The sequence below is a fragment of the Helicoverpa armigera genome, chromosome 13 (assembly GCF_030705265.1).
Source record: "Helicoverpa armigera isolate CAAS_96S chromosome 13, ASM3070526v1, whole genome shotgun sequence".
Lineage (NCBI taxonomy): Eukaryota > Metazoa > Arthropoda > Insecta > Lepidoptera > Noctuidae > Helicoverpa > Helicoverpa armigera.
Window position 1 is genome coordinate 7,194,395 of NC_087132.1, and position 12,745 is coordinate 7,207,139.

The following is a 12,745-nucleotide window of genomic DNA, read 5'->3' on the forward strand; positions in this document are numbered from 1 at the left end:
TAGTAAAAATCTACGTAGATAAGAATAAATAAGATGTTTCATCCGCGAAGCTCGTAAACCGACATCTAGCTGGCCATCCTATTTCTGCTTAACGTTATTACGTAGTTAGGGTCCACTTTACGCAATGGGCCTTCAACATTAAGTAGGATGATACGCTGAACTATAAACTGGGCCAAATTCATTAAGCATCATGCCCGTTTTAAGGATAACTGTGACCTCATTATTATATGTTTTAAATTATAAACACCGGACATGATTCAATTTTAGGTGTTCTATTTTTCGTTAGATTACACAAGGGAACAAGATTTTTGTGGCATGAAATATTACGACTAATATTGTATATTTTTGGGCTGCTAATTGAAGATCTGAAGTCAGAATTTCTGTGTCAGCTTTACTTTTTGAGATATCAACAAAACGTGATTTTCAAGAAAAACACAATTTTATTAACAAAAAGCAGCAGAAGAACAACAATTAAGCATCAAAAACTTTCTTTTATAAGATTTTCTAGCTTGATTCGGTTCACTAGGGCTGTCTTTAATGCTGCAACAGTAATTCGCCATCATGTTGGCATTCCAATGACCCTGGGACCGCTTTTCCATAGTCCGAATATCTTAATGGAACCGTTCGCTTTGTTCTTCATTGAGATCACATAGATTTTCAGGGAAATGGTCAAAATGGCTAAGGAGGAAGTATACCTTGATGCACATATTAGAACCAAGCCGACAACATCTGTTTAAAGTGATTTGAATAAACTTTCATCCTTTTTGTTTGATAGAAATTTTTGTGCAATCCAAACAAATTCGTTTCAGGCATTTTTTACGATATCGGTCATGTAATTATGAAACGAACACTTACATCAACCTTATTTGTGGACAATCAGAAATTCCGGCTTTTAGTTTCTTTAAACTCAAATTATGGGACTTTTTAGATATGTAATGAGCATTTTTGTTCAGAGCTTTTACAAATTGTTTCATGAGCCCAACTTTTATGTGCAAAGGTACTACCAACCTTTATTAAGGTCAAGGAGTAGATAACAAGTTAGAGTAAATCCATTTGGACCGTTTTTTTTTGTTAATACCGTTCATATCAACCACGCGGAAAAACTACCTAATGATTCGAGGGTTCTCGCCAGATCATCGGTGTTTGTTACTTGAAATGGGGTCTTTTCTTATTTTTCCATAACCTTAAAGACTCGACGCATGTTTTACATACCTTTTTAGACATCCAGGAGGTACCTGTCGCAGGTGTCCAAAGAAAATCCAAGGAACTCAAAGTACACCCGTTTCAAGAACTCCGACACGCTTAGTCTACAATCTTTAAATGTATATTCACCACAAATATTACAGAAATAGTTAGTATCATTTTTACAATTATTTTGCAACATAGAAATAGTAAAAATTATATAATTTTTAAATAAAATGCTCTGTTTTATGAAATTTAAGTGTAACTGGTTCGAAAATACGGTCAACAGCTGTATCTCAAAAACTAAAGCTGTTAGAAAAAAAATGTGGGTAGATTTGAAATCAGCGACCTCGAATTAGTAAACAAAAGTCATAAAATTTCATGCAACAAATAAAAAGTCTTATTTTGTTCCCTTGTGTTATCCTTGATATAACAAAAATAAATAACAATGATTTTTCCCAGGCCTTGGCACCTATCCCTGATGCCGTTGTGAATCTCTATCACACCATAAGTAGGTAAGTATATATCGAGTTGCTATGTACAAATTGAACCCTGGGAGTGGAATTCCAGTACTCGAAGCTCTGCCAAATGCAGTTACGCTTTCCTAAAGATGGTCCTCCTACTCTTCCCCGTATCTCCATTTTTTTAAGTTGGAGCAGTATATTTTCTCGTTCTTCAATCTTCTATCTGACGTCATCTCACAAGGGGCATTTCTTCTAGCCATATCATCTTTCACATAATCCATGAATCTGTTCTATGGTCGTCTCTTTCCCTGGTATCGAAATGTATAGGCACCAAGTGAAGTAGCTGGCATACGCTCTTAATGTTATATTCCTATTCCTTATGTACATTTATGTAAACGTAGGCAATAGAGGGCCAATTGATACTATCTGTCACGAATGTGGTGCGCATAATAGTATCGACTCGACGCCGTTGTTATTTACTGTTCATGATAGAGTTTGTTTACGTCGAAGACAAATAAGTTTAGTATCACAACATGAAATAAAATGTGGTGAATTTCAGAAATTGAGAATGCCTTACAAATTCTACAGAATTGATATTTCTGGCAATTGCAGCACGTGTTTTTACTTGACTTGAATTTTTATTGGTCAAAATTAATTAAAGCTATGTGGCGTGTGCGTAACCTACAAATAGGTTCCGAAATCTTATTTCAATTCTATTAGGAACCTACATGAATAGAAGCAATCGTCTTGATTAGAGCGATTTGGAGACCAAATAAAGACGTGACAAAATTGTTGATGTCTTCAAAAGAAGTCCGAAGAATAAATATGCGTACGGCAATTTATTAATACTTTGCAAGCTATGACGCAGTTACGGTGGTGTCTATAAAAATAAAGGTGTGTCTGACTAGGCTCTCAGTTCTAGTGCAGGCTATTGACTGGTGCAATGTAGATTTTATGTCCGCGCAGTTGTACCTACACCTGAATGCATCGATCCGTGAACTAGACGCGCAGCTCGGGCCATTTGTACTAACCCTAAACTATACTACGTTTGTGACTACGATATCTAGTTATGAAAAATATCTGCATAAGTATGACTGAGGGGTGATTAATACACTTACTTACACAATAATTATTTATATGATTAGGTCCAGTTAGTAAGATAAATAAAAATAAAAAATAAACTTAAAAAATAATTGTCAATAAAATATGGTTTTAATAGAATGACTAATTGCCGTGCTTTACGCTATTACTTCGTAAACAGGCAACCCTGACAAATCGTTATAAAAACGCTCACAATCTTAGATTCGTGTTTGTGTACATTGCTTGCTATGATTATTAGCTGGGATCGTTTTATTATATTTACTATGTACTAGATACAAGTAGTGCGTTCAAAAGAAACTAAATTGTTATCATTTATTAGTCGAATATTTGCTGAAGTTTTCAAGATAATGCAAAAACACCTCTGTGAAAGCTCTTTCATTTCTGATATTAAAAATTATAAGAAGTAAGAGTCTCTTACTAAGAGATCATTGATAGGTATATAATACTTATTAAAATTAACAGCTTCTAAAACCTCACAGTTTGTCAAAACTAAATTCTGTACCTACGTCACAGCTCGTTAACTGTTTCAATTAACGATATTGCCATGCTGTCAAACCTTTTGACATAACGGGAATAAGTGAATGATAAAACATGATACTCTAACTAAAACTTGTTTTCCTACCGCTTTAATTTCAGCTTTGATATAAACATAATACACAAAACAATGCGTCAGCTCCAAAAAACATGAAGGGTTATTAATATAAAAAGGTACACGAATAATCTTTCATTTCATTTTTATAGAACTCACAGTTTTACCGAGTTGCTACAAAACGAATCGATTCACAACTCGACTATTAGCATCGGTTGCGTTAGTAAGTTCTCGCGCAGCGCTAACTCGGATTTAGTATCTGCTTGGGTCTCGTGCGGGAGGGTCGTGAAAATGACTGGCGTCGATGAAATACTAAATTATCAAAAGAACCCCGACGACGACTTCTACGGCCTGTTGGGCTGTGACGAACACTCAAGTGTAAGTAACTTCTTCAATTATATTTTTATTTTGAAACGTTATTTATGCAATAATAGATTTGCTCTGATTTCTAGTGACTAGTGTATTGATTCCACTGTACTGCTCGATGACCTTATTTTGTCGAGGTCCCAGAGAGTTGACCTAGATCTGATAAAAAATAACCAGCTTAATGTATGAAAGTTTACTAATGTAATAGTAGTTTTATTCATGCGAACGGTGTTATTCCGCGGCGGAGGAGAAATAATTAACTTTTGTTGAGTCAATGTCTTGTGTTTGGGTTTTCCAGTTCCCCGTTATTTATATTACGTTTGTGTGTGAATGACGGAATTTCTTGCGGAGTTTCTTAGAACTTATTTGCGAATTATAAATATATAATTATAGCTTAATGATAGTTTAATTGTTGGCTGCGTCTCATTACCTCTGCTAGTTACGCTAATGCTTGGCTGTGCAATTACAGATTGAGCAGATCACTGCTGAGTACAAGGTACTGGCTCTGCAGTACCACCCTGACAAGAATGATGGGGACAAGGAAGCTGAAGCCAAGTTCCAGCAATTAAAGGTAAGAAACATAGTCCACAGTCTTTACCCTATGAATTGTTTTATCAGGTTTGCTAGCACCTTAAGGAAAATTTCAACATGACGCACCAGGATAAAAAATTACATTCAACGTGCTTCCCTCGGATGCAATCTTTGGATGGCAAAGTTTTACCTGTTTCTGTTCGGTCGTTCTGCTGTGACAACAAAACAAACAAACCAGTTCGCGACTAGAATTTGTTATTTTCAGAATTGAAATAGTTGACGAAGAATATAATCGTAATGTTTTATGGTAGGATTGGACCGAGAATAACATACTAAAATGATATTTAATTAGAAAATACTACGTAGATAAACTAAAAATATCGTCAATACGTACCTACCTATTAAAATATTGGTGAACTTGTTTTTTGCTCAGTCGTTAACTGGAACAACAGTTCTATTGCGCGTTAATTGCACACTAATTTTATTTCAAGGTTTATAAATTCCGACTACGATTGGAACTTTATTAGATATCCACTTTTTGTAGTCTTGGTAGAGTGATGTTTTTTAAATCTCATACTTATTGTACATACAAGTCGCAGATAGTACTTAATTCATATTGCATATTAATGCATATTAACAATGAACGTTCTTATCTTCAAGTAAACAAATATTGAATAATACGAGACATAAATACCTATTCAACATTACATTTTTCGGGGTGCAAATGAACGGTATTTCAAAACAAGTAGCTACGTCGCTACAAAAATTCAAACATCGCATAACTTTGTTAGAAATGAAATATTTTCAGTGACCTAAATGATTTCCGCGGCTCAAAAGTTATCGTTATACATTTTAAGCGTTTATAAAGTTCTCGGGCTGAAAGTTGTTCAGAGAATAGATACTTAACAGGGCAACATGAAACGTAAAGTTAAAGCTTAAAGTTTGTTAGCAGTTTAATTGATGGACACGCAGTCAAAGTATTTAAGTTAGACGTTGAATTTATTAGAGCAGATTTATTTGTTCTAACTTCCACGATTAGATGTTTTCGGGGTTCGTAAGGCCAAATTCAAGGTACAGTCAACTTCAGGTCAGTGGTAACAGTTTTATAGGAAAATCGTACTTATTACTATTGAGTTAAGGTGCATGACAGTTACCACTGACGTGCGGTCTACCGTACCTACTGAATTATTTACAACACCATATTATGCTATCATTATATATGATATCATTTGTAATTTAATAATAGTCAATTATTACAGCGTAGACTCTTCAATACTCTTGTTGATGAGTGTATTAGCCTAACGGTTTCACAATAACTTTATCTAACGTAAACTATAATTACTGTTAACCCCCTACATACGTACTTGAGATGTACAGATCTGTACGATACAAGCTCCGAACGAAATTCGCATTTGCTTTTAGCTACAAAAATAAAAATACAGTCCCAATTACTGAAATTATTGGGGTGAAACAGGCAATATAGGAACGCAGCAAACACTCCACACTGTGCTCTCTACAGGCTGATTGAGTTTTCGCATAACTGGTTAAATATAGTTACGTCACCCCGTAGGCCCTTATCATTAATTAATTTCGTTTCGCTTCACGTACCGCCGCCATTATGTTATTTACGTCACAATGTACGCCTTCGAAAAAATATAGAGAGAACTCTGAAAGCAGATACGCAGACTTAAAAGTGTAGCTACATTTTCACAAATTAACTTTCCTCGGAAGGAAATTAATCCATTTAAAAGCAAATTCCAGGTAACAGGTTTCAGGCGGAACGCTTTCTAGATGATTACTATAACTTTGTTATAATTGTAATAAAGCTTTTTCCGTCTAAAGGTGAACACTTTTCTTTAAAGACGGGCTTAAGTAGACCAGAGCTATGCTGCAATTAAATTCATTTGCAGAATAAAATACGTTACTATGCAGTCACCAGCATTACCTTGATTAAGATAATGAACACTAACACAATACCGCAGACCGCAGTCGCAATAGATATTCATACAAGTACATACTATATAATATTTAACCACACCGATCAAGTTCCGTCACATTGAATAAGAAAAACATTGTTTATCTCGTACTACTGACGCAATATAAAAATATTATTCTACAAATGTAACCGAATGTAATCAATCATTCTTACTTTATAATGATAATGTTTATTTTTTTACATTATATGAACCTAAATCCAACCGCGATCAAGGCATAGTGGCTACCTAACTAGGTGGAACCACGATAATGAAGATCTTTCTATAAAAAGAAGAGCTATACGAGAAAATGAAAAGGCAATTTAATAAAACTCCTTTCTTTACTTTACCAGGAGGCGAAGGAGACGCTATGCGATCCGTCTAAGCGCGCTCTATACGACAAGTGGCGCCAAAGCGGCATCTCCATGGGCTACAAGCAGTGGCTCGGCATGAAGGACCACGTGCAACAGTCCATGCACTGGACCAAGCCCAACACCAAGGATCGCATGCTGGAGGGAGAGTGCGGCCGCGCCTCGGGCCCCTCCAGCCTGGGCCCCTCCAACCCGGCCGCTCGCCGCGCCTCCGAGGGCGGCGCCGCTCTGTGGGGCCGCTGGGGAACCGGCAACCAGGAGCCTCCATCCGAGGTCATCTCCAAATTCCGCAACTATGAAATCTAAATAGTCCCACTCTCTATCGGTCTAGTGAAGTCTTTCCGACTTCATTAGACCACCTCCTTGGGACTATTTTTTTTTATTATTTATTTATTTTTTTATCAAAGAGGTTACTTGTGCCCTAATCTCTTTTTTTTATGTTATACATCATTTTGTTGTACTTAATTTAAATTTTTACCTAATCACATTTTTGTGATATGTTTGCAACCAGGCTGTTAAATTAATTACTTGCCATTATTACAATTTACAAATTTAGTCATGTTGTATTTGACAATTATTAAATGTATTAAAATTAAGGATAATTAATTATAGATAAGTTATAAAATAACGGCACAATATTCATCAAGTCAGCTCGCGGTACGTTTCTCGAATGTGGCTCGATATCTAATTAATTACTGTTTTTGGGTGTTTGATGTGCTAAATGTATTTCTGTTGTATGTAGGAACAGAATTTTTGATGTAGGAGCCCCAGACCCCTAGAATGGTGTATTAGTGTAAAACACTCTTAGCTGTTACCCCCTAGATGTAAGCTGTGCACATTCCTGATAAACTTATGAGTCTGATTTATCACATTTCTGCTATAGAACAATATTGTCTACTTAAAGAATCTCGATATTTTGAAGATTTATATTTTTGATCCTCTTTATCTTACTATAAGTATGATATTATTTTTAAAGAGAATGAGAATATAACGGATGTTGTTGTGAGATATATACAGGGTAAAGTTGCGAGACAGGACTGTTTGATTATGTTTACCTTCTGCGACCTTGACAATTCTACTTTCTAATGGTCTAACGACGTATATAATCATTAATCGTATTTGTTCCAAGATAAATGTTGTGTTACCTGATAGCTACGTAGAAATTAAATGTTATTATGTGTTAAATGTTTGATCAGTATTTACTTTATGTATTTTAAATATATACTTAAATGTTATAAATGGGTAGTGGAATTTTAAACTTTTAATGTTTTGTCTCGATAAGTATTCTAACAAGCTAAAGCCAAAACTTATAAAATGTTTTTATTTTTGATGTAATACATCTTTAAAACAATAAAGGTTTGCTGAACATATTGATGTTTCAATTCTGCAACTACTTAATTATAATTCTTATCGACAAATAATTCCTATCAGTAGAACTAACTAAGGAAAAGGACCGAGACGTTCTATAGGAGCGAGTACTCTTATGAGTTGAAGTATTAAATATTAGGACCCTATCTATTAATCGCATAATATTTACTGCGACTTTCAGAGGCAGTTTTAGTAATATTGCCACACTGTACATAATTCTGAAAGAATATCCCAAAAAATCTTAACTCTTGTCACCTTCTGAACTCATCTGCAGAAGCTTCTTTTAAGACTTACTCGTCATCTCTAGAGTCTGAAAAAAGAAACTGATGTGAGCTAACACAAAAGCATTACTGGAACAGCTCTCCTTTAGACTACCTAGTGATAGTAAAATAAAAGTTGGGAACCAAAGTCATCGTGCTGGTGTAGATTTGTCAAACGCTTTTAATACTGTTACCTATTATATGTTACCCATGATATCCTATTATTCATCCTAATCAGGCACACAGCAGGTCTTTAGATTGGTTTACAGGTTTACTTCATATCTTCTAGGCGTGCAGCAGTCAGTACGAATTGATGGTTTGTTTGCAAAGTGGTGTAAGCTTGTTGCTGGCGTACCACAAGGAGGACTTCTTTCACCACCTTGTTTCCAATATTAATCTCCTAATTCCAGATCAGAGTGCGCATCGTCTTCATTCATCGTCTGATGGCTAGCAATTATATCTTTACCCCAGCCCTGAAGATCTGCCTGCTACAATCAGGAAACTTAATGAGGATATAGCTAGGTTGAATATGCTGGGCACATATACATATTAGTAGTAAGTAGACTATCGATAACTAAACTTGCTCTCGGTACAATTTAATGCTATAAATATACTGTATAATTCTAGCGTGTAAAACCTTTCCGACGTAAATTACTCTCTCTCTCACCTGTCCAATTCACGTAAGGAGTTTTAGCCACAAGATTACAAGGATGTTACCTTCATGGGTTGGAATATCTCCTCCCGTCCAAACTGAAAGCAATTCATGTGCGAACCTCTCCGGGCATTCATTTTACATTCCCTCTGGTTTTTTCTTACCCTATAATGTCAAAATGCAAGTAAAACCTCAGATATTAATCAATTGTATATTTTACCGATCAGTACGAACTGACTTCTACCTACATACCTAAAAACCTGCCAATCTACTTACGATTCTGCTTACCTAAGCGACCCGATTCTATGGTATGAAGGTTCTCAAAAAGAATACAAATGTGTGGAACAGCGAATCGGTTCCTCGCAGCCATGGAATCAACAAGGCATTTTTCAGGGAAAATATTATGTAAACAGGTCGCGTGACATACCAACATATGTCTACAAACATGTGAAAAAGAAACAACAAGTTTTCACGCAGGCCCCGTCCTGTTTAATCATTCCGAGGATTCTTGTGATGAAAAACATCTGAAGCGCGTGCCTATAACTTATATTTTGTAACTAACACATTTTTTTACTTTATTTATTTCCTCTGTCGCATGGAGTTGAGAAAGTTTTTCATTAAAAGTTTGCTAGAGGTTTATTTTTGTTCATATAACAAGGTATAAATAGATGGAGTTAATCATATCCACGCAATTATATTGTTAAATAAAATAATTTCCATCTAGATGCTGTAAAGTAAAAGCCAAAAGGCGTGGGTAGACCCCTTTCTATGAAGCATAGACCTAAGTTAAGCAGGCTAGCAGTTTTGCATAATACTTTAAATGTCACGGGATATTTTAATCGCTGACATTCATGCACTTAAGTGCCTTGAAACGTTTAGCGAGCAACTTATTAATAAAATCGTAATCTTACCAACTATTTTTGATTATATCAAGTTAAAGTTAATTGATTTAATTTACGTAAATTGTTGAGCTTATTTTTTCATTAATTACCTACTAAGTTTTCCTAAGACAGCCCATGGTCTCCACTCGAGGACATTTCAAAGAGCTTGGAAATTAATGGAGAAGGCCTAGTATTTCAGTGGACGTTTTATAGTTGAAATGATGATAATATGATAAGTATCGTATAAGTTCGTGTCAATTAATATATGATACAGAGGCACACGGAAATATTTTGCTCACACATTTCGTACAGGGTTTAGCCCGACTTCAACCACAAGCGCATAGCAACTACGAGAGAACGCTAAGTCTTTATACTCAATTTCAATTGATAACATTTTTATTAGCCAATATAGTTGTAAGTAGGTGTTGCATTGATAATCAAGAACTTATATGCGAAACTGCCGAGTAAGGTGTTGAGTACCTAAGTATGTTTACTATTTCATTTACAGAAATAAGTAGGATTGTCATATAATCCCACGGGTTGTAATTGAACACTTCTGTCACCACATTAGTAAATAGTTTCATATTTTTTAATAAGCTTTATTAAAACGAAATGTAATGAGAATGACAGTTGATATTTCTGAGGTCAAGGGCCTACCAAGAGCATTCATCTTCCCGGTGGTCAGGCAGTTATCTTAATGTGCCATATTAGTAATGTTATGGAGGTTCGAGCGCGAGCGTCGGCGGCGCGTCGTCAGCCCGCGAGGATTCCAGTCACTGGATGTTTACAGTCCACAGCTCCGGTTTCATCGTTAGCCATCGACGACCGACTCCACTAGCCATCAGTTTGTTGCCAGCACTTGGCTGATTCGAAAGTGTAGTGTTAACTATCTACATATTAATTGTGGATCCTTATTAAACACTTAAATTGCCAATTTGAAGATTACCAAAAAAATAGGTCGAAATATTCTTTTGAAAATTGGATTCGGCTTTCATAGGCTCTTGGTTTGGTACTGAATTTAGAAGAACGATTATTGAACAAGAAATATTCAGAAAGGGTGAGTGATAATTCTTTTAAAAGGGATTGAGGAGGTAATTATGAAAATTACGCAATGCCTCTTAGGATTCTCTTATGCCTCTTAGGAGTTCATGATAAACATTTTTAATGGACACATACTTATGTAACTTTGAGTTAATAATGCACATTTTGCATTTTTCCCTATGTGCTTCATTATGGTTAGTAGTTAAAATAACTACTAAAATGGGCAAAGTTTTGAGCGCTGTTCAAACTGCCTATCCAAAATAACGTTAAACGTTAAGAAACTTAATTGAAAACTTTAATTTTAGCTCTTAGCTATTGTAAGCCCAAGAGTTCTCAACTACTTCCTACTTTTATTGTTGTTTTAAATTTCAAAACTTTCCAAATCCACCTACAGCTGCTGAACTTGAAGTTCGAGACAGTCAGCTGTTCGATTTGTTTATGTTACGAATATCTTTTACTTCGACCTTCACCGACTAATTACTACCAATCAGTCTCAAGGAGTAAAATAACAATACTGAGTTTTAAATTTAAGAGGCTATCATTAGACTTCTGAACTTCATTCATAACATTTTAGGTCTATAGGTACACATACATAAGTGTATTGGCGAGAAGGGCCTCAAACTGGAGGAAAAGGGATATCTGTGTATCCAGGTATGACCTATCAGGTCTATCAGATCACCTGGTCTCCTATCACCGAGAAGGGGATTATAAATAGGTATACGGTATGAAGCTGATTAGCAATTTGATATAGGTATACGTATCCTGATTTACCAATTTCAAGCATCCAAGTACTTTCAAAACAGAATCAGTGTGAGTGGATTCGAACCCGTAGCGTACTTTAGTTGCAAGCACGTTACCCTAGACTTTAACCCGCATGACATTGTACGCGGGCTAAGTTTGGATCTCAGCAATCCAAAACCATGTAATATTGAAACCGCTTGAGGGTCGGACAATTACAAGGAAAAGAGGGAACAATTCAAATCTGACCATCAAATAGTGTGAGATGACCACTATCTAACTAGATGTTATGATCATCTGTACCTAGCAATGGTACGTAAGGAAACTACCAATAGAATTTCGTAATTCTAACATCTTGTGTATGCTAAATCAGTAGTATCTCTGAACGGAAATATTACATTAGGTGTTTAAAAAATTTTCCTCTCCGCTTTGATGAAGTCTTAGGCCTACCTAAGTGTCGATGCTAACATATCTAAACAAAAATCTGCAGTACGATCTGATTTAGAATACAAATGACAAACAACAAAGTCCAGTCCAGGTATTTCTGGGTAGGGTTTTGTACCCAAATAGACAACAGTCCGGGTCCTGTATATATTTTTTTGGCCCACCCTTTCTCAATTCGACCAAACATGCAATACATTTGTATAACATATTTCTATAAACAGCAGATTATGAATTTTTAATAATGCATGCTTTCTTAAATGTTTCAGTGGCAATCTTAGGGAATATGCAAGAACAGCGAAAAGGCACAAAGATCAATAAAAAAGTAGGCGGCATACGGAAAACATTATCGTTTCCGTGAATGTGGAATCCGCAGAAGCAACCCGAGAACTCATTTTCCAATCACTACACTATTGACCTTAAAACAAAGAGCCATTATACTGTGACAATGAAATGTAACGCCGAAGGTTGAATCCATGTAGACTGGAAGTGATTTGAAGAAATCAAACCATTGCTCAGGAACCACAGATGTTCGTTTATTACTATCCGATTTTTCTCTGGATGTCATTAAACTTAAATTAACATTTTGCAGAAGGAGTAATTGGGAGCGAATTTCGAATGCGAAATTATAAGAAAAAAACAAAAGAACATCAAGTCAACCCATAAAGAAGAGAAAAAGACAAGACAAGAATACAGAAGAGAAGAATCAAGAAGACAAGAAGAGTGTTTCATAGCAAACACAGTAGTGTGCAATGCTAAAGTTCACCATGCATGTACTTACTTTGTT

General features: G+C 35.7%; 1 protein-coding gene across 1 annotated transcript; it reads left to right on the forward strand.

Annotated features, from left to right (window-relative positions):
- Positions 1-3,554: 3,554 nt before the first annotated feature.
- LOC110370689 (J domain-containing protein) lies at positions 3,555-7,945 on the forward strand. The gene is made up of 3 exons (XM_021326592.3): positions 3,555-3,714; positions 4,172-4,273; positions 6,560-7,945. The coding sequence occupies exons 1-3, from the start codon at positions 3,628-3,630 to the stop codon at positions 6,881-6,883; spliced, it is 513 nt and encodes a 170-aa protein (XP_021182267.1). The 5' UTR covers positions 3,555-3,627; the 3' UTR covers positions 6,884-7,945.
- The last annotated feature ends 4,800 nt before the right edge of the window (positions 7,946-12,745 follow it).